Consider the following 27,118-nt stretch of genomic DNA (forward strand, 5'->3'; position numbering starts at 1 on the left):
TTTGATTTTCTGATTTGGATTACCTTTGTCAAAATGTCAGCAACCAGGGTCTTTACTTTATTAGTACACTTAAATATGTAACAATAGATTTAGATCATTTTTCTCCAGGCCTTCAGTGAAAATAATTTTCAATCCCATGGACAGGCCAGTAATCAAAACATAAATGACTGCACCCCACCCTGCACCTACACTCTCCCACCTGTCAAAACATCCTGAGAGAATCATCAACCAAGAACTGTATCAACTGAGAAACAGCACCCTAATTACTGATACCAGAATCCTTTAATCCTTCTCCACGTTATATTCACACTTGTCTACCTTATTCAATCCCTTTCACCTCTAATTCAGTTTTATTTTGTACTTTAGAATTGGGATTATTCCATACACTCATTAATCTAAGTTTTCTAAACGTCTCTTTTCTACATCATCCTACATTTCAGTACTCCAAAATCCTCTTTAACTTAATTATCATGCATTTCCCATAATCCCACCCATCTCTCCAATCTTAATCTTTATTTCACTATGCCTGTGCACTTAATCTTTCCATGTAACCCTATCATAACTCATCTAGATCCTTTGAAACCACATTGTATCATCCCCATATAGGAGATGCCTAAACAGACATAGTACCTTTGCAAGTATCATCATCTGCACCACATTTATTTGTCCCACTAGTGTATTGGATTTACTAAGGCAGCTGCTCATCATGTCATAAACTTGGGCAAAAAATTCATTAATTTTCCTTCACTAACTGATTTAAAGTTCCCCAAATTCTTATACTGTGAAGACTGCAAGGAAGACCTAGCTAAACTAGAGTGTTCCTTGTGTAATGCCTAAAACCTCCTGTAGTGGAGGCCCATGGGATATATGCAAATGACTCCTTAAGCACATACCAGTAAATCACTTCCACAGCTTTTGAGTGCCCATGACTTTTTACTTTAAGATTTTGTTGGTATATTCAGGCTAATAATGCCAAACCCCACTAACCCCCTCACTCATCTTTTAATTTGCGGCCTTTATTACAATTCTTACACATTTTTTCAAATGGAAGGCATGTCCAGAATACATTCTAAATTCTTCCTATATCCCCTAGACTTATTTCAACCATAGATGTAGCCTTTTTTTCCCTTGCTTTATCACCATTCCTTTCCACTTTGAATTATAACATTCTGCTTTTATTATGTATAAGAGCCTTATCTGTGCAGCTCTAAAATATCTCTTCAAATCAGGTAATCCTAAATAACTTTGTTCTAGTTTTATCAGATACAAAATATCATTGTCTGTAAATAAACCAACTTTTGTTGATTACCATATCAATTATATCTTTAAATTTCTGAGTGACTTATTTATTTGCCAATGGCTGTGAATATAAAGCAAATAAAGGGGAAAGAAAACACCCCTGCCTGGTTCCTGTCTTATGACACAATATGTCAGAAAGGAACCCTCCCCCTTTCCTTTCCTTCATATATCTTCCTAATTAACCTTATCATAACAGGGAATGCAAATGTTTCCATTGCTCTACTCATAAAATCTAACTTTATTGTATTGAATGCTTTCCCTGCATCAAGACCTACCAACAACACCAGTATTTTCTTAAATTCTGCTTCCATCTGGATTAACATCATTGTAGTAATGTCATCAAATGTTTGCCTACCTTCCACAAAACCACACTGATCCACATCTACAATTTGGCAACACCCGTTTCCCATTTTTTAGCTATTATAGACATAAACACTTTACAATCATGGTTTAAATTGAAATGTGCCAATATGAAGTTGCTTCCAATGTGGCTTTGTCATCTTTAGGTATCACAGCCACCACATCTTTCTTCCAGGATGTTGGTACTTCCCCTACTTTTAAAATGCTGTTAAAATCTTTCAGTTCGTTATTACTTTTTTCCCTTTTAGCTTCCACACTTCCACATGGATACCATCTATTCCTGCAGACTTGCCTACAGGTTGAATATACGTCACCATTTTTATTTCATCTCCTCCTACCCAAACTGTTAATTGTTGAGCCTCATCACAAATAACTCCAGCATATTTAAGTCTTCCATAAATATTTACATTTCTACTCTTTTTTTTTATTTCTATATTTCTCTGCTTTATACAATTTTTCATAACATTTCTGAAATATCTCTAATATCTCTGGTTATTTTTCTTGTTATAGGCTCCCTATGCTTTCTGTTGTCTAGGTCATTGTGCTTAAAGTTTTCATACTCTGGAGTTCTCAAAAATCTGTTGCTTAGCAACAATATTTCTAAATTCATATATATTATTAGATATTCCCTTATTTTTTCTTTACACACTGCAGTTGCACCTCTTTTTCTTCTTCTGTGAGATTCCCCTTATTCTGCAATACTTTAACCTTAGTGGGCCCCTCAAAATAATTCCTTTTACTTCTTAACCATATCTCTTTTTCTTTAGTTCTACCCTGCATTCATTTTATCCCAGTCAGGAGCTATAACTTCTAAAGAAAATGTTTATCTTCCCAATAACTCTTAAATAGTTTCCTTGCCCATTCCTTATATTCTTCTGTTTTTAACAAGTAAGTGGGGATGCTCCAGTACCTCCTTTTTATTTCATTAACCTGCATTTTTATCTTAGTTGTGGTTGTTGCATGGTCTTTTGATCTCTCCTCGTTAAGAAAAGCTAGCATTACATTTTTGTGTTTTCTTCCTTTATCAATCCTAAGACAGGTCTAGTGTTTAGGTCATGTTTGTCCACACAGAGATGGTGCTGCAGTACCACCAAGAGATAGTACTGTTTAACTGTTTTTGTTAACATATGGAGCTACTGTGGTTTCTGTTACCTGGTGTAATATGGAATATGTAGTTATTTCAATATTACTGTTATCTTCAATGATTTAATACAACAGATACTTTCCAGATTTGCTAAGTTCTTGTACTGGCCTGAATATTCAGGACAGCCACTGTAAGAATATGCAATCAAATCAAAACAACCTCATGTAAATTTCAAGCACCAATGGAAACTTCATTTAAATATCTGTGGTTTGTCAGTGAGCATTGGTGCTGAGCCATCTGTTGCTTTTGCAAGGGGCTAATGTTACCAGCATGCTCCACCCACCTCCAGGTAACATGGCATGGTTGTTTTCCCAGCCCCACCGGGGTAGTCAGACCACATGAGCATGCCTAAGGATATGTACTTTCCTCTTGTTGCTTCATGATGGGCACTACCATCCTCCCTGCCTGTGCTGGCAAGCACCTGAGCCTTTCTTTGAACTCTTTTTGCTTTGGACATAGTCAGGGCTTTATCTTTCTCTGACACTGGTACAGGCTGCAAATTGACAGCTTTGAAATATTCCCAACTAAAAGAAAAAAGTATTTTATTAATAGAAATATTTATCTATGCTGATAGCTTATGCATTATTTGCTAGATATTTATAGGGTATATAAACTTGTATATTTACAAAATTGTATTATTTCTACATCAGATTACTGGATCTTAGTGGGGCTAACATACTGTGGAACTTCAATACAATTGATTATATGATAGGGATGCCTTATCAATTAAGCATTGGTTTGAAAACTACTCATTTCATCCTGTGCCTTTTGTTTTGCATTGCATTCCCCTGCCCTTTTCTGATGTTTTTGTTCAATGCTCGCCTGTAATCCCACATTGTCTTCCTACAGCACTTTTGTTAATCTGTTGCTTCTGACCTGTTTGCTATTATAGCCCATCACCAGTATGAATAGTACTGGGCTCAGAGCTAAACCCTGATATGCATCCACTCCCACTGGAAACCCCTCTGATTCCAAACACTGTTTGTACTTCTGTTATTGGGTCCATGTACTAACTCTACCAGTGTTTCTGGGACTTCTAACCATTGCAAGACTTCCCAAATCAGCTTTCTTGGGACTTTGGGAATGCCCAGTTGGAGTCTTTCCACATCTGTAGCTTCTTCTCAACTATTTGTTTCACTTCAAACATCATGTCAGTTGTGCTGCATCCTGATCTGAATCTGAACTGCTCATCTCCCATCTTACATTCCACTAGTCTGCATATTCTTTCATCGAACACCCTCTCTATTACTTTCGTTAACTGTCCGATAGGAGTTTACCTCTATGCTGCCAATAGTTTTGAATGCCCCTATTGTTCGTGTACACTGGCACTAGTATGTTTATTCTCTAGTCCCCTGAAATTTGCCTTTATCTTCATACTGCAATGGGTACTCTTAGGAGCCATTTCTTACCAACTTAACATCTTGATTATATCTACAATGACCTTCTATGATGAGCCTGTTTCTATCCCTGACTTCCTTTTCCTTAGTGCTGTTCCTTATCCTTCTAGGTTGGACTCCTCCTCTTCTTTCATTATAGGCTGTGTCTGGGGCAGAACAGTTTATGTGGGCTTTTCTTCATTTAGAAGCTGCTGGAAGTGCTCCTTCCATCTGCCTTTGATGTCCGGTGGGATTAGTGAGCAGGTTGTTGATGGCATCCCTTATGACTAGTGTCTGACCATTTTCTTTTTTTTTTTGTCTTTGCCATGTAGCCATAGTTTCTTTGTGCCATCTACTGAATCACTTTCCAGAAGTTGGTACAGTTCCTCCGATGCCTTGCTTTTTGCTATTGCAACTACTTCCTCAGCGTCTTTGTTAGCCAGCCAGTATTCCTTCTTAACTTAGTCTATCTTTTTCTGCCTCCCAATTTTTCCTGCACTTCTTTCTTTTGATGACTTCCTGGACTTCTGCACAGCACCACCAGCTTTTCTTATGTACCGTAATTGCATACCTGGCTTTGCCGCTTACACATTCTGTAGTCCTCACACATCCTGTTTTCAGGCACTGCCATTTTTTTCAGCTCCATCTCTATCTGTTTCCTCCTCTTCCTCAGGTGCTAGAGCCCTGAGTAATTCCTTGAACATGTGTGTTATCTATCCAGTCAACTTCCAGATCTTCATCTTCATTTCTGCTGACCTTAGAGCCTTCTCTGACCACTGAATGCAGCCGAATGTAGCAGCCAGTAGTTTATGCTATGGGCTGACTATTTTACCGAGGTTGAGTTTGCAGTCACTGATTCTACCCAATGCCCTTTACATACAAGAAGGAAGTCTATCTGAGTTTCATGTTGACCACTCTTGTATGTGATCTTGTGACTGTCTATTTTGCTGAACCATGTGTTGGCTACCATTAAACCACTTGCTGGACAGACATCCAGAATGGCCTGTACTCTTTTATTCCTCTTTCCCCAGCCATAATGGATTCCAAGCAATCTTTATGTCTTGTTCTGTCTGTCCTGATATGTGTATTCAGGTCCCCCATTATTAATACCAACACATGTTGTCCTGCTTTATCTACTAGGTCCTGCAACTGTTGCCAGAATGCACTCTTTTCCTCTCTGTCATAACCCTGCTCTGGGGTACAGGATGAGATTGTGAATACTGCCCCATCATTACACTGGAGTCTAATTGCATTGAGTCTGTCTTATAACTTCCCACACTGACTTCTGAAGCGTCTCCTTAACCTCAGTTTTCACACCATTTCTAACCTGTCCTGCTCCTGAAGAGTAGACTCTGAAGCCCAAGCCAAGTGACTTTGCTCACTACCCTTCCATATTGTTTCCTGGATACAGGAGATTTCCACTCTCTTCCTTACCATCATGGCATCCACTTCCAAGCTCCATCCTGTCAGTGAACCTATATTAAGTTTAGCAAACACTAGTTTAGATTTGGCAGGTTGATTGGTTTTACTTCTAACATTCACTGAACAGAGCTGTCCTAGGTAACCCAAGCTGGGTAACTGGACACTAGATGGCCAGTAGTGTATTGACCCAGAGTTGCTGGGCTTTATGGCAGGCACACAGTGGTCAGTAGGGGCACATAGACCCACCCACATTTATCATGGGTCAGAGTATGCTGGGTCCTTAACCCACTTACCACTAGCAAATACCCATGCCCATTTTGGCGACATTAGTCAAGACAACTATATTACCTAGAGTCAATTTTTGCATCATTGAATGGCAAGTCTTGACATGGTGAAAGATTTGTGGTCCATGTTTTTTTATCTGGAGGATATCATTCACTACATTGATGCTCAAAGCAGTTAGTCTATACAACTCTTTCCTCTGTAGGCACCATCTGGAGTCTTTACTGTTACCTACCTCTCCATTCTTAGGAGAGTTTGAGAAAGAAACAGCCAGCCTGTTTTCGAGATATGGGAGGATCCCCACAGAGACACATGGAGAACATGCAATGCAAACTCCATACAGGTATTTACAAAAGAACAGGATTGACTGGAACAAAATGAATACCAATAATCCCTCCATATCTATCAATCTATTTAATGTCACTTAACTTACAAATGCCATTACCAGACCCAATAAAAACAACCCCCCCCAGGTTCCACTCTGGACTGGATCCTATTCTCCCACCCAAATAAAATCTCACACTCAGGCACCCTACCAGACTCCATGAGTGACCACTTGCCAGCCTTCATCCATTGAGCAACCCACACCTACACCAATATAGTCATACTCGTAACCTTACAAACTGTAACCCTACAAGTTTCTCCAATACCCTCAAACTAACAAACTGGGACAATCTAAAAACTCTTCCCCTAGATAACACCGTAGACTTCTTCAACGCAACCTTGTTAGATACCCTGAACTCCCAAGTCCCGCCCCCGCCAAGAACAAAACGACTAAAACCCAACTCCGCCCCATGGCTAACTAAAGATACTAAAACACTTATACAACAAAGGGACAAGACCTGGAAACTATATAATCAAAATAAGCACCCAGATACCCTTCTTAAATATAAGCAACTCCGCAACCTAGCCAAAAAACACATTATAAAAGATAAAAAACTTATTATACTAAACTCCAGTCTAATCATTCCAAAAACCCCAAACAATTGTGGAACTCATCAACTCTCTTCTGAACCCAGGTACCAAAAACAATCCTTGTCCTGACACCAGTACAACAGACATAGAACTAGCCACCATATTCAACTCCTTCTTTACCAACTCTATAGCCAAGACCTTCCCTAATCACATCTCCTCCCCTCTCCTCAAACCCACTTCCCTTACCTCAACCCAACCTTCCATCCCCAACACTCCTCACATATTTCATCTCAAACCCATCTCCACCTCTTACATAAAAAAACTTCTCTCTAAACTTAAGCCATGCTCCAACGCCCCTGACAATATCCCCTCACTCTTTCTAAAACGTGCAGCAGATGGTATCGCCATCCCCATTAGCATTCTCATTACTAGATCCATACAGGAATCTTATTTCCCCAAACTGTGCTGTGCAGCCTTTATCCTACATCTCAATCTTCTGACCAATAGCCATTCTCTCCCCAAGCCAAAAATTCTTGAAAAATGCATCCACCTCCAGCTCATGCCTTTCCTTACCAATAATCAACTCCTCACCCCTACACAACATGGTTTCCGTCCTGGCCATAGTACAATAACTGCTCTTCTCTCTTTCCTAGACATAGTAAACCATGCCCGTGACTCTGGAGAAATTGTATCCACAGTCCTTCTAGATCTCTCCAAGGCATTTGACACTGTCTCCCATACCCACCTTTTGAATCACCTTTCTAACCTTAAACTCTCTCAAAATTCCCTGACCTGGTTTAACAGCTACCTCTCTGACAGATCTCAGGCTGTGAAATGGCAAACTGGCACCTCCGCCTTCCTATCTACCCCAACTGGGGTACCCCAGGGATCCATACTCGGTCCAATGCTCTTTAATGTATTTATTAATGATTTCCATGCTGCCATTCCTAACACTAAAATAGTACAATATGCAGACAACTCAACTTTAGTCTGCTCTGCTTTTAATCTCCCAGAGCTCCAAGCAAAAACTCAAATTTCCTTCTCAACTACCTAGAGCTGGATGGTTCAAAACCACCTCTCTCTAAATGTCAATAAATGCAAAATCCTACTTTTATCTCCCTCAAAAACCCTCCCTCTGAACAAACGCTCTTTCAATATTATCAGCCATGCCAACTCCACCATAGAAGTTGTCTCTTTTGCTAAAGTTCTTGGGGTTACTATTGATAAACACCTAAAATTCAATACTTATATTCAGCTAAATATTAAGAAAACACATCAGAAACTTGGCATGCTTTATAGAAACTCTCACTTTCTCTGTCCTTCTACAAGACTAACACTCACCACTACCTACTTACCACTATCACTACTGTACGGTGCACTTCTACTAACCAACCTATCTTCCACCATCTCTTCAAAACTGGAAATCTGTTACAACAAAATCTCAAAATTCACAACTAAATCTAACTACTCCTCCCACCACTGTACATCTCTCCACCTACTAAAGTGGCTAGAACTTCCCAACCACCTTGACTACTTCCAACTCACTACAGCCCACAAATTCATTTTTAAACCAACTACATGCCCAGCACTAACAAACATCTTACCATCTTACACCCCTCACAGAACCCTAAGATCTGCCCACCAAAATCTACTTTCTGTATACAAACCAAAATGTCCCACTGGTCAGCTTCTCATATCCTTTTCCTTAGCCAAAAAATGGAACTCACTCCCACCCTCTCTAAGAATTTCTGAAAACTTTGAACACTTTAAAACCCAGCTCCATTCGTACCCCTCCCATAATTGGAAATGTAATTGCTCTCTGCCTGCCTAACCTGCTAAAGACCCTTCTACATGTACCTCTTCTCCATGCTGTTTTCCTAAACAGCTGCCTGTCTCTAAATTTAATGTAATATAACAACGATACCTTGAATCTATATATTGTAAATATTATACATAGTTTTCTATCTGTCTTCTCTCTCCCCCATGTGGAAATGGTTCTCATTACTGCCTACATAGAAATGTTGATGCTTCTCTGTGATTGATTCTCATTACTGCCTACATAGAAATGATGCTTCTCTGTGATTGATTCTCATTACTGCCTACATAGAAATGTTGATGCTTCTCTGTGATTGATTCTCATTACTGCCTACATAGAAATGTTGATGCTTCTCTGTGATTGATTCTCATTACTGCCTACATAGAAATGTTGATGCTTCTCTGTGATTGATTCTCATTACTGCCTACATATAAATGTTGATGCTTCTCTGTGATTGATTCTCATTACTGCCTACATAGAAATGTTGATGCTTCTCTGTGATTGATTCTCATTACTGCCTACATATAAATGTTGATGCTTCTCTGTGATTGATTCTCATTACTGCCTACATAGAAATGTTGATGCTGTCTAACAAAGATAATCAACGCTGCCATGTATGCACTCCACCTTTTCTATTGTACAACTGCCTCTCTCTGAATACACCAGTATCATGAATGTATTCATAGCAAATAGCGTACTTTCCACCTTTATTTCTCCCCTATTTTACTGCAAATTGTATTTACTGCAATCCTTCAAATGTTAGTTTCTATAACTATTTACAGATGATTTACAATTGTTAGATGTTCTTCATCTCACATTGCTGCAGTCATAACCTGTGGGTAGTCCGCTGTCCTCGGTCGGCCCGAATACCAAAGTGTTAGGCTGGCGTCGGTCATGGTCGCTCAGATCTGACGTCAGTACGCCGTGGTACTAAAGCGCATGACCGACGCCATATCCTCGGTCTTTTTTGCCGCATGGTCCGAAGCAGAAGCAGCATTTGCAAGTGCCATTCGGCGTCCTGAAATTTTCGTATTCTGAGTTTCAGACCGAAGACCAAGTTGGGCTAAGTACCCCGTTGGGGAATATTTTTGTTTTTTCTTGCCTCAGTTATATCCGGATGTCAGAAAAAGTGAATAATTGTATTTCTTGTGGGAAACAGATACCTCATAGGGATTACCACTCTCTTTGTATTCCTTGCTTGGGGCCTGAGCACGACATAGTCGGGTGTCGCTTTTGTGCTAGATTTAATAAGCGCACCATTAAACGCAGGTTAGATTGTGCTAGGCTTGTCTTCGGTAAGCGGTGTAACTACAATATGCCGTTGGATCCTCCGACGCCCGCTACCGCTAAGAAGCGTAAGGAAAAATCGTTAAAGTCCAAGCAGGATGAGTCGTCCGTTACGGACGCCGGTTCTTTAGAAACTACGGTGGAATCTGTGGATCCAGCCGAGGTTTCAGCTGAGTCTCAGGGGGAGCCTTTAATTTTGCAGGATGTGGCCTCTCTGAAGTCGGGTCAGGCTGAGGGGGCCTCTCAGGTCTCTGTAGTCCCTTCTTTGCATAAGGTGGTTAGACCTTCTACTTCTGTCTCTAAGGTACCTTCCAAGGTCAGGCCTGGTTTGTCTTCCTCTGGTGTCAGCCCTAGTTTTGCAGGTTCTGTACCTAAAAAGCATATGCTAAAAATGGCAGAGGATTTGATTACCTTAATCAGGGGTTCTATGCCCCCTCCAGATAAGAGGCCTAGGGTGGAGCCAGAGGTGGAAGGATTTGAGCATTCCTCAGATTACTCAGAGTCTTCGACTGAAGACATTCAGGATTTTCCTCCTTATTCTGATTCAGATGCAGAGGATTCTAGTCCTTCTGCTTCCCCTCCAGAGGATTTTTCTTTTTCAGAAACCCTGCATTCCATGAGGGAGCATTTTAAGTGGGAAGGTCAGGATTTCTCAGACTCTCGAAAGAGACTTAGGGAATTTTTGTTTTTGCCACAACATAGGCCCTTGGCTATACCCCCTGTTTTGGATGTTGTTCAGGATGTTTTCTCTGCAGCTTCCCTTAATCCTGATTCTTTGCCTCCTGCCCCGGTCAAGCCAGACAGGTATTATAGAGTGCCAGAGTCTCATAAATATTTGTATAAGAGCCCAAGAGCTGACCCGGAAACTATTAGCCAGGGACCTAAGGGTGTCAGGGCTTCTGTCGTAAAGAATCCAGTTCCTATGGATAAAGACTCTAGAGCTTTGGATAGATGGAGTAAAAAAGTGTATACCTCTTCCACTCTAGCAATGAGGGCTTTGAATTGCCAGTTTCATATGCTGAAGTACCAGAATTTTCTCCTCAGTCAGTTAAAACCTAAGGTAGATGCTTTGGCAGAGGGCATAGAGTGTAAGGAATTACAGGATTTAGTTCATGCCTCTGATCAGGTGGGAAAGCATTCTTTGCAGTGTGGTTTTGATGCTCTTCAGGCTTCTTCCAGGGTGGCTGCCACTGGATCAGTAATTCGTAGGCACGCCTGGCTTAAGGATCAGAACTTGTCAGAGCATGTTAAAGCTCGAATTTTGGATGCTCCCCTTCAATCTGAAGTTCTGTTTGGTTCTCCTGTGGAGTCAGTTTTGAAGAAAATGGAAGACAAAGCTAAGTCTATGCAGACAGTTAAGGATTTGTTACAGGTGCAGCCCCCTAAGTTTAGCAGAAATTGGCCTACAAAGGGATGGGCTTATCCTTCTTCTGATCTACAGTCTAGGGGCAGATCTAGACGTGGTAGGGGCAGAGCTCATGCTCAGGGTTCTTTCAGGCCTAGGACGTGGAGTTCCCCTGCACAATCTTCAGGTGAGGGCAGGGGTCAGCCTTTTCGTAAACAGACCCAATGACCTGTATCTCCAGCTCCCAGATCCCTCCTGTCTGGCAGCTCCTCTGGGAGGAAAGTTGGCACTTTTCAAGCAAAATTGGCTTTTAGTCACCCAGGACAGATGGGTGTTGGACATTATAGACCGAGGCTACAAGTTTTATTTTCACACCTTGCCTCCTTTCCAAGGCATGCCAGACGTTCCTCCTCAGCAAAAGTTGGAGGCTCACAAACAGATTTCTTTACTTTTAAAAATGGGGGCTATCCAGGGGGTCCCTCCGTCAGAAGTGGGCCTAGGATTTTATTCTTGCCTGTTTTTGGTACCAAAGAAAGGAAACACTTGGAGGCCAATTCTGGACTTGTCTATTCTCAACACATACCTGGACATTCCCAAATTCAAGATGTTAACTTTGCAACAGCTTCTGCCTCTGCTTGGCAAAGATCACTGGATGGTAACTCTGGATCTCAAAGAGGCTTATCTTCACATTCCAATCAGGCTCAGTTGCAGGAGGTTCCTGCATTTTTGGACTGGCACTTTTCATTATCAGTTCTCTGCATTGCCCTTTGGCTTATCTACTGCACCCAGGGTGTTCACAAAAGTCCTGGCTCCGGTGATAGCCTTCTTAAGACTAAGGGGAATACAAATTTATCCTTATTTGGACGATTGCCTGATTCTTGCTCAAGACAAAGTCAAGTTACTTCACCATCTTCAGTATGTTATGACAGTGTTAAGGTGCCTAGGGTATTCTGTGAACGAAACAAAGTCCAGTCTAGTACCCTCTCAGGACATGTGCTTTCTGGGTGTGAGACTGAACACAGCCTCTCAGATGGCGTTTTTGACCCCGGACAAACAAAGAAATCTTGCCCTTTACTTCCAGCAATTATCTCTACGGTCCAGGCTGACTGCAAGGACAGTCCTTCAGGCCTTGGGGTTCATGGCCTCTTGTATTCTGGTGCTTCCCAATGCCAAACTGCATATGAGGAAGCTACAATGGTATCTCAAAAGCGTATGGACTCAACACTGCCACGATTTGGACACTGTCATTCAGATAATACCTTGCATCCAAAGGGAATTCTTGTGGTGGGCTCAGGAATGTCACCTAAACAAGGGACTCTCTGTGACCCGACCAGAGGCGAGTCAGATCTTAATGACAGATGCCTCAGACATGGCTTGGGGAGCACACTTCAATGGGAAATGGGTTCAAGACACGTGGCCTCCCAGACTACAACATTTGCATATCAACATGAAGGAGATGTTAGCAGTCCAATTTGCCCTGATGGCCTTCAAGGATCTACTTCAACCAGGACAGGTGTTGATTCAAACAGACAACACAACAGTCATGTGGTACATCAACAAGCAAGGGGGAACCCATTCGTACCCTCTTTGCAGACAAGCTATGATTTTGTGGGAAACTGCTCTCAGTTTGCACCTCACTCTTCAGGCAAGGTTTCTGCCAGGAGCACAGAACTCCTTAGCAGATGTTTTGAGCAGACAGATGGTGGATCCCCACGAGTGGAAATTGGATCCTCATGTATTTCAACAGTTGACGGTGGCTTGGGGAACTCCAGACATAGATCTGTTCACTTCTCCACTAAATTTCCAACTGCCAAAGTTTTGCACAAAGCTGTTTCACCCAAAAGCTTGGAAAGTGGATGCTCTATCATTCAGTTGGAACAACCTTCACGTCTATGCCTTTCCTCCTCTGCCTCTTCTTCCCAAGGTGCCCTTGAAGGTCAGACAGGACAAGCCTTGCATGATTCTAATAGCTCCAGATTGGTCACGTCAGCACTGGTACCCTCTGCTGAGGAGTTTAGTACGGGAGCCTCCTTGGCCTTTGCCATCAGTTCCACACCTTTTGTCCCAGGCAAGCAATCATTTGCGCAATGTCAGGATACAGTCCCTGCATCTGACAGCTTGGCATATTCTGTTTTAGACCCTGGGGGTCGCAGCTTCCTCAACAAGTTTTGAATGTCATTTTGGAGGCCAGACGGCCTAGTACCAGGAAAGTTTATGCGGATAAATGGAGGAGATTTTTTCTTTGGAGCAAAACAAAGTTTTGATGTCTCTGTGCCTAATTTGAGTGTTTCACTTCAGTATCTTACAGAATTATTAGACAAGGGTTTGTCTTTCTCCTCTATAAAAGTTCATGCTGCAGCCATTTCTGCTCACTATGACTGTGACCCTCCTTTATTCTCTCATCCTTTGTTTAAGCAATTTCTTAGAGGGGCAAAAAACATAAGACCCACACGTAGAGCTCCTACTCCTTCCTGGGATCTCAATTTTGTGTTGGAAAAGCTCACTTTACCTCCTTTTGAACCTGCAGCTACTACGGAGTTGAAGTTTTTGTCTTGGAAGACTGCTTTTTTGTTGGCCATTACGTCTGCTAGAAGGGTATCTGAATTACAGGCTCTAATGGCAGTTGAACCCTTCTTGATATTTCATAAGGATAGGGTCTCCCTGCGTACTAACTCTACTTTCATGCCTAAGGTTATTTCTAATGTGGCATTAAACCAATCTATTAATTTGCCTACATTTTATGCTGATCCCCAAAATAAAGGGGAAAAAATTTTGCACTCTTTGGATATTCACAGGCAGTTGTGCTATTATTTGAGCAGAACCAAAGGGTTCAGGCAGTCTCAACAGTTAAACCAAAAGTCCACGGGAGGCTAATGACACACCAGCAAAAATGGCAGAGAACAGCAAACTTCATCAGAATAAGTACACATGTTAAAAATCCCACTTTAAAAATCAAAACAACCCATGTTAATCAAACAAAACTAACAGAACTTAAAAATGACTTTATAAAAAATATATATATATATGTAAAAAAATATATATATAACATATTAAAAACATATTGAAGCGTCTCATTGAGACCTGGGGCTATATCAGATTTTTTTTTTTTTTGCCAAATATGCCTCCTGCAAAAGAAAATTTTTAAAAAAAATCTCTCTCATATCCTTGGGTCCTGCTACATGTGCTAACTGAAATATAAGGGCCCGTGAAATAAAAAAATACAAATATTGCACTGATTGCAGATAAACCCCCCCTTTTAGACCCCAATCTAGACTCTTGTTTGATTAATTTTTTTAAGTTTTTTTTTTTTTTTTATGTTATTCTTTTTCTTAAAAAAAGGCCTCTAGGCCCAACACATGAAAAATATCATCTTATTACCTACAACATTTCTAGGGGGGGACTAATACATCAATTTGGGAATTTAATAATGGAAAATAAATGGATTCCCTTAGAGACCAAATCAGCCTTCTTGGCATCAAAAAATGGAATGGATGAATCCCTCTTGATAATAAATAAATAATAAAAAAAAAGAAAATTCAAAGTCTTTTCTACTAAGTCCCATTTAAGTGTGATGTCCAAGAAGTTAACATCCAACCAAATGTACCCCATAGTAAATTTTTAATCCGAAAATATATATATTTGTCTACCAAGGTGGGAAGATTTGTTTTTCTCCCACGCCACATAACCAAATTGGCAAAGGCTGGGCTGAGGGAGCCCATAGCCCCCCCTTCTTGCCTATATAATGTGTTCAAAAAAAAAAAAAAAATTTTTTCAAGACCACCTCTCTATAAAATAAATAGACACCTTGTCATTAATTTTGTTTTTTACATTTAATTAGAGGTTACATCAAGAGTAAACATTATCTGTGTGTTGGAATAAAAACCAATAGTATTGACAAACTTATTTATTTTCTAAAGAAATGCCACCTATCCTAGGATGTTCAACACTACAAAATTCATATAATTTATGACTCATTCTCCATTCATAAAGGGCATCATATAAATATACTTGGACCATCAAAAAGTGGAACAATTTCATATTCATCTTTTTTTGCTAAAAGGTTTAACATACCTTTGACATAATAAAAAAATTCTCTTGTCATAGATGCTAAATTACTTAATGCATGCCTTTCAGTGTCTGAAATGTTGCACAAGGTACTGGAATAATCATTTTAACTTTCTGGAAAACTTTTGATATCAACAAATAGTTCTTACATAATTGCCTAGAGAGAGAGAATAAAAATTAAACCTAATTTCAGAACATCCAATTCCACTTTACTAAAGTCATCCAGTCTGGGAGCTCAAAAGTCCGGCTCCTAGTAGAAACTGTTTTAGTTTGCTATGATGATTTCTCTATTGGGAAGGAACCTGATGTAGGTAATCTGTTAAAAGTTAACACCAGCTTCACCAACTTCATTGAATGCATCGTTATATTTTGTGGTGCCTTAGATGTCCTTTCATTCATTTTTAACCCTTGAACTGACATTATTGAAAAATAATTATTACTTCCCTGACCAGTAGCTCTAGTTAAAGGCTCTCCTGTTCCGCTTCTAGTACCAAAATCCTTATAGTTAGTTAGTTTTAAAAAAAATGTGTTGTACCCCCAAAAATTGGATAGAGAATTGGTTTTTTTTATTTCAAGATCTCTAATAATTTTAAATGCTAATTCCTAACTGTTCTGTTTCCTTAGAAACGGAACTGAAAAGTCAGTAAAAATTAGCTTTCAGAATTACGAACTGCTTCATCATAATTTCCACCAAACTCGTTTTTTGTTTTACCCCCCCCGCTGGAAGCTCTAATAGTGACTTCCGGGTCATGGGCTCTTGAAGCCAAAATTTTCAATGAGTTTTTAATCTCACATAGTTGGAGTAGCATGAATGCTCAGATTAAGCAAGGCATCATCCAAAGCCTCCGCCATGGACTAAAACAACCAATAAAACAAAATGAAACTCAAACCAAGTAAAACCAAAAGGAATAAGTACACATGTTAAAAATCCACTTTAAATACCAAAAATCTAACCATGTGATTAATCAAACAATTAATAATCAATCAAATATTTAACTATGTAAATAAATATATATAACATATTAAAAAAACATATTGAACAAAAACTAATACAACTAAAAATGAGAATAAACTAAATTCCCTTCTTTATTAATATTTAATTTATTTTTTTTTAAAAAAACTGATATTAATGGTCTCTCTTTGAGACCTGGGGGCTATCATTTTTTTTTTTTTTTTTTTTCTTTGCCTACCTATTTTTAAAAAAATTAATTTTTATCTCCTCTCTCTCCACCTCCTTCCTACCCAGAGTAGAGAAAAAAAAAAAAGATGGTATTACAATTTACGTAACCTGGTACCCTCTCCAGGTCCTGCTACATGCTAACTGAAAATATAAGGGCGTGGAAAAAAAAGCGACAAATATTGCACTGATTGCAGATAAACATGCCCCTTTTGTTAGACCCCAATCTCCTTATTGCCCTTAATAATGCCCCAATTCTTCTTGATAATACAAATGTCAGCCTTGGCAACATCCAAAATGGATGAATCATAAAGTAACCATTGTTAAATGTCCTTTTACGATAAATACGACTATGAAGTCTGTTTTCTACTAAGTCCCATTTAAGTGTGATGTCCAAGAAGTTAACATCCAAAAATGTACCCATAGTTTTGGTATTTAAAGTGGATTTTTAACATGTGTACTTATTCTGATGAAGTTTTTGTCTGGCGGATAAAATAAACCTATATCTTTGCTTTTGCTGTTCTCTGCCATTTTTGCTGGTGTGTCATTAGCCTCCCGTGGACTTTTGGTTTTACTTGGTTTGAGTTTCATTTTGTTTTATTGGCAGTCTCAACAGTTGTTTGTTTCTTTTGCTTTGGGTTCTCAGGGGAAACCTGTTTCAAAACAAACTATTTCTAAGTGGATTGGCCATTGTATTGCTTTTTGTTATTCTCATCATGGTAAGGAGGTTCCGGCTGGCATCAGACCTCATTCCACTAGGGCGACTGCCACTTCTACTGCTTTTTTAAGGGGAGTAGCTACTAAGGATATTTTGGAGGCAGCTACTTGGAGTTCAGTGCACACTTTTTCTAAACATTACCATCTCCCTCTTTATTCCAAATCTAGGGCTGGGTTTGCCACTGCAGTTTTACAGGGCATGTTAGCAGCTCCCAATGCTTTATGATTTTGCCAACCTCCCTTTACCTTTGCTTTGGGATTCTACCCACAGGTTATGACTGCAGCAATGTGAGATGAAGAACATAGTACAGTTTTGTACCTACCATAAATGTAGATGTTCGAAGATCCACATTGCTGCAGTCCAATTTTCCCTCCCTCCTTCCCCTCTGTAGTTTGGGGTGGTTGTGTGGTTTGGGTTGTAAATATTGTTTCTACATGGGTGTTTGGGTGTTTTTCCATTTTTGGCTATGGCCTTTCTTTTTAAGGCTTTCTGACATCTGGGGCAAGAAAGACTGAGGATATGGCGTCGGTCATGCGCTTTAGTACCACGGCGTACTGACGTCAGATCTGAGCGACCATGACCGACGCCAGCCTAACACTTTGGTATTCGGGCCGACCGAGGACAGCGGACTACCCACAGGTTATGACTGCAGCAATGTGGATCTTCGAACATCTACATTTATGGTAGGTACAAAACTGTACTTTTTTATAACTATCTACACATGATCTACTGTCTCTGTCCAACTTAAATGCTGTACAAATGGTTCTCTAATCTACTATGTAAGTATGTAATGAATGTTCTAGTTTGTAATTGTACTTTGCTAAATCTCATTATATAACACTACTTTTTGTAATATGGAGCTTTTCTCCCCGGGCCTCCACTGAAAACAGGCTTCTTGAGCCCAGTGGACCTCCCCAGTTATCAAACTGGAAATAAATAAATAAATAAATAAATAAATAAATAAATAAATTGATTAATTAATTAATTAATTAATTAATTAATTAATTAATTAATTAATTAATTAAATGTACCTTCTGTACGAGAGCCAAAGGCCTTGGCCATTATTTATATCTTCACTAAGTTTGTTTTGATTCATGAGGACAGCGTTTGAGTCTGCTTTCATAATTGTATCACAGTTTCAATTGATGAAATCTGTAAAGAATGATCAATTTATGACTGTTTTTGTTTTAACCTTTGATTACAGATAACTTTTTTCATTATATGTGTTAATAACCAAAGATGTACGTCATGAATGGAGAGCAAAAATATCCTAATTTGCAAATGCGTTATCTAAAATATTGTCATTCCCAGATAGACTGATTTATAAAAAATATTTAGAGCAACATAGTTGAGCGTATTTATTTGGTAGTGAGTAATGCAGCCAGCCAATGTTTGGGTAGTTAAAATCCCCCATAAGGATTGTATTTTTATTTATTTATTTTTATATCCTTGCCTTTCATCAGGAAATACTGATGTACTGTAAGGGCATAGACAGTACATGGTAGATTCGGTTGCAGGCTTGAAGGGCAAACAGTCACACTAGCAAACGTTTTTTAGTGGTGAAAAAAAAGGGAATGCACATATGAGGAAACATTTGTTTGAATGGAGTTTCTGCTGGCAGTCTTTTGAATGGGATCGCAGTACAGCAGGGCCCTGCTGTTGTATAATCTCAGAGCTCAGCTTAAAAAAAAAAGTTTATCTTTTTGTGTGATCACTGATACGAGTCTTCACCCTAAAATGTTCGCTGTTTAGAGGTTTGCTCATATGAGTGTTTTCTTTTTCATGAGACACTCCTAGATTCATATACTTTGAAGAACATTTCATGTTCTTTCTTAAAATTAAATTTTACTTTATGAACAAGGTGTAGTTCTCACAAATTTGACTATATGTTTATATTCTTCCATTGCTAAATGGACTAACAGGTCTACTCTGCTTACTGGGTTCAACCAAATGCCTTTCTTCCATTTGACATTTATCTTGTTTAATGTAGGATCAACAGGCATGCAAAGGGTATGACGCTGTATGGGAAAGCAAGGAAAGCATGCAAAGGGTGGCTGAGAGGAATGAGGCTGGAAGATGGTAATAAGATAAGATGTGAGATAGCATGGATATGTAGGTGTCAGAAACATAATGAGTTAAGTGATAGTGCTCCATTTGTCATTAGTTACATAAGAGAAAATGATCTGGAATGATGCACACTTATCGACCACACACCATTGATCATGGCAGTAGGTACTGGCAGCAATTAGGACCCAATGGGCGGAGAGTGAGCCTGATGATACTAGACATAGTGTCCTGGAGAGTTGGGCTATGCAGGTATCAGACAGTGAGAGAAGAATGAGGGGTTGAGTTAGGTAGCATTATGAGATTGATTGAAGTTAATGGTGGTGGTAAGAACACAGACAAATAAATAAGATGAAAGACAACAGACTATACCTCTCAACCTCTTAGCACAGGAAATCTGGACAGAGCCTAAAATAATGGAGGGGGGCAAAGACCCAAAAATAGGGACAGAGTTTAAATATTGCTCTTATGAATTTAGAAAATTGCTAGAATAACAGGATTTGTGTTAGCATTCATTTTCTGAAAGATATGAATTCTGAAACTTAAATATATGTCATTTTTCAATTACTTCAACCCTTAGTAATTTTCCAGAAAACCACAAATTTTATGAAGAACAGACCAAAAATACGAGGCAATAATCTGGACGTTCAGCAAAACTCTGGACAGAAATACTGATATCATCAAGGGCAGAAAGAGAGCGGAGATGAGGATGATTTTTGATGAGAGGGTATGACCCTGGAAAACAGATATTGGCCAAGACATAAACAAGCTCAGAAGGCAGGCAAGATTATGAAAGAACAAGCAATGAGAGAGCTGTGAAGGAAATTGGGAGGGGTCAGGAGAGAGTTAGAATAATGGACCTAGTGGACATGGTAAAATAATCTTGTACATTTTCTAGAGAGTTGTATGAGCAAAGAAGAGGAGTGGACTTAGAATTAATTTCCTTATTTATATTTTGTTTATGGATGGGTTGGCAAACTGGATTATAAAATGCAGTATTACATAATGATAGTGAGAATAAAGGGAGTGGCAGTGCAATGATGTCACCTAGGCCATGTTGAATTTGTACCATATTGGTAGGGCAGAGGTACCATTTCTCCAGTATTTTTGTAACGGCATTTCTCAGAGGAGAAGGATTCTATTGGCATTAGTCATGTTAAAGTTGAAACAGGACTTTGAAAGTGATTATTGGGATAGAAAATGTTCCTCCTGTGTCAGGCACTGAACTGTCTTGCATTCCTAAGGAGTGCAGATCAAATGTAGAATGTTATGATCATTTACAGATATAGTGTGTGATACAAGTGTATAAGTGATACAGGGCTATTGTTTTTAGAACTAACAGTGATTAAAATAAAGGAAGTATTTGTGAGGGGATAAGATATATTTTGACATGACACCATTATTGTTAACAGACTTCAAAGTGTGTGATTAGAGATTATAGTCCCCATACAGAAAAAACTGTAAGCTTTGTTCCTTAACTACTCCCAGGCTGAAGGAGTTGGTGGAGGAGTGTCATGCACCATGGAAATTATGCATATGGGAATGGGATACCTTTTATCTGCATTCACTAAAACCACAGAAGCTGGCTGAAGAGGTTGCACTTTAATAGATAAAAATACAATATAAAATATGTATTAAACGATAAGCGCTTTCGCACTACTAAGCAGTGCTTCTTCAGATCTAACCAAGTAGGTATATATACATTAAGTAACCAATCAATTTTTTAATGATCTTAGTTTAAGCACAGGCTTTAAAGGCAAAAAGTCATTTAACCCTTTTCTTTATGTGCAGCAAGTCTGAGAATCCATGTTGTCTCTAATGTCTTTGTCTGAACTTTAACATCTCCCCCTCTGTGACAAGTGACTTCTCAACTTCTCCTTAACAACATGCTTTGGTAAAGCAGTCTTCATATCTTGCCTATTGATATTGTAAAGGTGTTCCCTGATTTGGTCTGTTGGTTTTTCCCACATAGTAACAACTACAGGTTTGACAGATAGCAAGCTAGAATAAATTCTGCATGCTACAGTTTGCAAATAAGTTAAACTCAAAAACTCTATGGGAAATTGGATGCACAAATAAACCATCAGTACTAATATATCTACAAACATCACCTCTGTTACAGGGAAAAGTCCCTTTCTTTTTACTTATTCTATTACTCAAGTCATTCTTTATATTTAACGATTTATATCAGAGTAGTTTCTTGAGGGAAAGGCCAGTCTTGAACACACATTGTGGTTGAGTATCAAGCACATTCCTGCACTTATTGTCAGACATCAGAATACCCCAGTGTTTCTTTACTATTTCACACACTGGAGCTACATCACTGGAATAAGTCAAACCCATCCTAAGTCCATTCTCAGAGTTGTCGCTATAATTGTCAGATTCCATATTGTTGGTATCAAAGAATGGTCTGGCTCTAGCTTGTCTGCGGGCAACCACATCTATTTGCATCTGTAAATTATCAGAGTCATAGTATCTTCTCTGTCTAAATGCTTCAGTTAAGACATCAAAAGCCTCATACATTTCACTGTCTTTAGTATGAAGTTGGGCGTTCCTAAAAAACTGAACCTTCATAACATTTTCTTTAACCCTCTTAGGGTACATATTTTTGCAAATAACTTATTATTAACCTTGCATAATTTTTTTATAAATGTTCTTATTAAAACCATTGCTACAGACAGAGGTAGAAACATCCAAAAAATATATAGAATCATTCGAACAATTATGGGTAAACGTAAGAAAATCAGTTTTCGTATGTAAATAAGCAACAAAATTATCTAACTGTTCTGTAGAGCCCGCCCAAATAAAAAAACATGCCATCAACAAAATCTCCATAATATAAACAAATGAAAGCAACAACAGCTACACTAATTTAGTACTAACAAACTGGGAGAAGCAATATGTTTTAATGACTGCAACTCCTTTCATCATTTTATTTTATATTATGGATGTTTTGCTGATAACAACCCAGCCGGCCCTGTCAAGTGACTGACACTGTAACTAATCCCTAGTCATCTAGGCCTTAGTCAGAGCTTTGTACTTTTATGCCATGGTTGTGACAAAATATTGTCTTTAATACAAACCAGATAATGATTCCAGAAGGATTCAGCAAACTCTTTGTGATCTGAATGAAGTGAGCTTTAAGCAGGGCAGCAGAAATTCATTTGACCAGTAAACTGGAGATGATGATAGCTGTTTGTTAGCAATTATGAAGATTATTCATTTGTGTTTGATTAATGGGATTGTCCAACTGGGCTGTAGAAGACCATGTTTCAGAGGAGGCCCAGGAAGAAAAGCTTGATAAAAATATACATTCTAAGAATAAAAAAAAATGTAGACAAGGCTGAAAAATATAATGCAATACATCTTAACAAAATTATTGACTTAGCACAATGATTATTTAAAGGAGAAAATTAGTGACTTAGCACAATGATTATTTAAGGGAGAAAGGAGAAGGTAAATTACAAGATAGTTTTATATAAAGAGAAGAAGGGATATGCAGGGGGTATTTAATGACTGTGAAACAAGAGCAGTGCTAGCAATTAACTAGGTAGTCTTTATTTTGATTTTGAAGCAGATATGGGAGAATATTAGGCTAATACTAGGAAGGGAAGGAGTTCCACAATTTAGATATATTTATGGAAAATAGGGAGTCACCAAAAGTGTTGTATCATTTTTTTGACACAAAGTAGGTTTGTGTATGATGAGCAAAGATTCTTTGTTGGAGTGTATCTTTGTAGGAGTGGAGAGAGGGTGGGGCATTTGTCAGGAAAGAGGAATATTCTGTGTGGCATTTTAAGCTGTGTATAACTGATGCTTTTTCCGAATCTGAACCATTTTAGTTTTTTGAATGGTAGACGATGAGTTGAGTATGGCAATTTAGTAACAAATCTGGCAGTTGTTTTTGTAGTACTGTTCTATATTTTGATAAGTTAATAGCTAGATGAGGCATACAATAAGTAACCTTGACAGGAAATAGGACAGAGCAATATTTCTGAGTGATTGTGCAGTTGAACGTTAAAAGCTAGGTAAAACAGGCCTAAATTTTATAGTGAGTATTTCTCAGTAAGTATTGATTATGTTTAATATGCAGTATTTCTTTAATTACAGTAGAATATTTAAAAACTACATAACTTGAAATCAGATTGCTAACTCAGACTATATGTACAATGCTAAAATATGAAATTCGAACACAATAAAAATAAAGCATCTTTGCAAGCATATCCAAACTATACTAGTTTCAGATTTGTAATCTGTAGTCAGTGCTCTAAATTCACCTGCAATTTATACTGAACCTGACTACCGAACAATGCATTTTATGACATAGAGTGTACATTCTCAGACTGACTTGTATACAAGCTAATGAATTAATAAATAAAACTGGAATTAAAATAGATCAAGAATAAAGTTCTCTTTAAATCAAAATGGAAACCAAAATCAGAACCAAACAGAAATATTTAAATTGGACTCGGTAGTTATCCTGCATTTTAGTAACTCAAAGTATATTTAAACTACTTATGTTTTTGCTGTATAATTTCCTTACAGTGAAAATGTGAAAAAAGTAAAGTTTCTTGTTCCATTAAAATAGAATATTACCTTGAATGCTTAAAATGACAGTGACTCTTGGTATGCTGTCTGACTTGTAACTGACATCACATGTATAATCCCCTGTATCAGCTGATGAAGCATTAATAACAACCAGGGAGGCATTTCCTTTCCTCAGTTCCTCCAGAGAAAGGTGTGCCTTTTTGCTGTTAAACAAGGTGTTGAAAACAAACTTTGCTGCATGATTCCCCTTAAATTGCCACTGCACCTTGAGATGATTCAAGTCTACAGTCCCAGAGTCCACAGTGAAATAACATGGCAGCAGAATTGTAGGTCTCGCTTGATCATCTTCTTTGGACCCGGGTTTGGTGCTTGGTGGTGAAACATCTGCATTTAAATAAATACAAAGTCAATTAAAAAAATAAAAATAAATTTATAAATATATTTTAATAAGTAAGTAAATAGCATCTTTAAAACAATTTCTGATGCATGCTTTTTTATTAAGTAAATGAGTGCACAAAATGCTGGTATGGTGGTTACTTCCTGATGTGGCTCTGAGGTTATAAAGGAATTTTGAAACAGAAACCTTTCAAAAGAAAAACAGATGATAATTCAGAGTTTTGTATGGAAGAATTAAATGAATGAGAAAAAGCAACTGTTTGTGATCTAGGCCACATTGTTTAGCGTGGAGTGTTTCGTTGCTGGCTTACCTCATGTAGCCTTGTATTGATCCAGTCAGACTCATGGGGAAGGGGGCTGTTCTCTTGAGTCCTGCAGTGGGCATAATACATCTCTAACTTTGGTTGCCATGAGGTTTAAATACTATACGCACTATTACAAGGAAACTGTATTTATCCCCTTCTTGCTTTTTTCTGTGCCTGCTGCACCCACAGTCAGTGATACATCATCAAAACACTATTATTTTATACATGGCTGTCCTCCTCCATTAAAAAATTGGCAACCATAAGTGTAAAAAATTCTTTTAGTTTCATTCACACCCACTTTTTATTTTGCTGTTTGCATCTTTTTTTTTTTTTTTTAACCTTTTCTGGCTTGTTTTCAATGCTGCACAGTTCTGCAGTCAGTCACGGCTTGCTTCTCTTTGTAGTAGGTACATTCTGCTGTGCTGAAACTGCAAAGACATAAAATTTGCGTTCTCTACTCAGGTCCACTATGGTTGAATACAGTCTGCTATTATACAGCTATTCCACATTATTTATAAAATGCAGACGCAAAGTAACCCAATCGTGGAAAGACAGCTACAGCAGAGAGCCTCCTTAGCATCATGGGGGCTGGAAAAAGACATGAACTGACTACAAAATCAATTTACAACCACATGGGCAATAGCAGAAAGGATTCTGGTTTGAAGAAAGAGCAAAATCCAACACTGCCCACAACATGAACATGGTCTATGTGTGTGTGTGTATATATATATATATATATATATATATATATATATATATATATATATATATATATATATAGATGCATGCATACACACATACATACATATATGTGTGTGTGTGTGTGTGTGTGTGTGTGTGTGTGTGTGTGTGTGTGTGTGTGTGGTGGGAGGTTGTGGCTTTATTGCTGGTAATGAGTTCAAGTCCATCAGTACCAGCAGTTTTTCTCTTTACCAGAGAGTCAGTCAGACTTAACACATCCATGTCAGATGCACGGTCAGTGTGCCTTTGAGTTGCTACTGGCAACAAGCTGAAATACATATGTAGATGAGTTATTGTCAACATTGTTTATGTAGAGGGGGTAAGGGTGCCACTGCTTTTGTTCTTTGCTGGAAAGTACTGAGATATGTACTGTTTTCTTTCCATTGACTGGATAGTTTTGCTAGACCCATTCCATGTGGTCAGGATATGTGACTGGGAGTTACTGGTGGCATCAAATACAAATAAATAAGTTGAAGGAATATTTTTGGTATTTGTTGTGGATGGGGAAGTTGGACAAATGTGAACCTAGGTTTATTTGTATATTTTGGTGCTTTCACTTGGAAGAGAGTCTACATTGGCATAAGAAATCAGCCTTTACAAGAATATGACAGCCATAGATCAGAACATGCAACATAAGACACACGGGCCTTCAGAAGTTATTTTAGAGGTCAACAGTAAATCACCAAGTATGTGACATGTTAAAATGGGTAGTACTATTACAAGAGAAACTCAAGTCAACACATGCTACCAAGTAAGATAGAAAGTCAAAAGTCAATTTGGAGTTTAAAAAGGAAAGCAAAAAGGCACTGTAAATGAAAAAAGGGCATGTTTTACAGAATTTGCTTGCCAGTCTAGGTTAGTGGTCACTTGTTTTTCACTGATCACAATATATATATATATATATATATATCTAATGGATCTACTTCAGTAGATCAATTTACCATAATGCCGAAGACCAGAAAGCCGAGATGGAAATACCGGAACTGCAGAACAATGAAAACACACATGATCATCACTCAAGACTGCGATAATGTAGTGAATGCAAATAAAACAGTGAAGTATGCTATTTAAAAAAAACAGCACTCTTGTCCCCACTATAGCGAATCTCGGAGTTGGTGTTTTTAAGATGTGGTGGCGCATGGGGGTGCAAGGGGGCATGCTACCCTGCAAAAACTGTTCAGTGGTATTATACACTTACCTTTCATACTTGCCTGTTTTTGTTGCATTCACTACATTATCGCAGTATTGAGTGTCAATCATATGTGGTGTTGGACAGTTCCTGTATTTCCATCTTGGCTTTCTGGTCTTCGGCATTATGGTAAGTCGATCTACTGAAGTAGATCCAAATATATATATATCTTTTGTGATCAATGAAAAACAAATAACCACTAACTTGCATACATTTATCATGTGCACTGCAGTACTGTCAGAGAAAGGATGTGTAACATAAAGTGCAATGTGGGCAGGGAGACTTCACTTTGTATAAGCATCTCTTACTGTGTCCAGTGTAAAATGCTTCATGAAACAAACAAGAACTCGCACACATCAGACTTTATGATTTCCAGTTAAAATAACCAGATTATACAAAAAAGTTTATGAACACAATTATATTATCAGTTTTCAAAATGGCAAAAATGCCCCTTTTAAATATTTTATTTGTAAAAAAAGTTAATAGTTTTTGTTTTCTATCCTAGACTGTATGGTTATCGAAATGCAAAATTAAGATATTAAGGATAAACTTGATTCAAGAAATATTATTTGCAGATTTTATTAAATGTGTCTGTATATCCTTTTCTGAATGAGCATCTTCAATTCTAAGCAGCTTTGAAAAAGTAAAAAATAAACATTGAACTATAGC

General features: G+C 38.4%; 1 protein-coding gene across 1 annotated transcript in view; it reads right to left on the reverse strand.

The window, feature by feature from the left end:
- The window catches only part of LOC122805778, a 335,686-nt gene that overhangs the window by 6,463 nt on the left and 302,105 nt on the right, over positions 1-27,118 (reverse strand). Inside the window, exons 7-9 of the mRNA XM_044076044.1 lie at positions 23,867-24,202; positions 20,822-20,870; positions 3,166-3,327 (exon numbers count right to left, since the gene is read on the reverse strand). Of these exons, the coding sequence (XP_043931979.1) occupies positions 3,166-3,327; positions 20,822-20,870; positions 23,867-24,202 (547 nt within the window). The remainder of the gene's footprint in view (positions 1-3,165; positions 3,328-20,821; positions 20,871-23,866; positions 24,203-27,118) is intronic.

This window comes from Protopterus annectens, chromosome 7.part0 (genome assembly GCF_019279795.1).
Source record: "Protopterus annectens isolate FY-2018-M chromosome 7.part0, PAN1.0, whole genome shotgun sequence".
In the NCBI taxonomy this organism is placed as follows: domain Eukaryota; kingdom Metazoa; phylum Chordata; order Ceratodontiformes; family Protopteridae; genus Protopterus; species Protopterus annectens.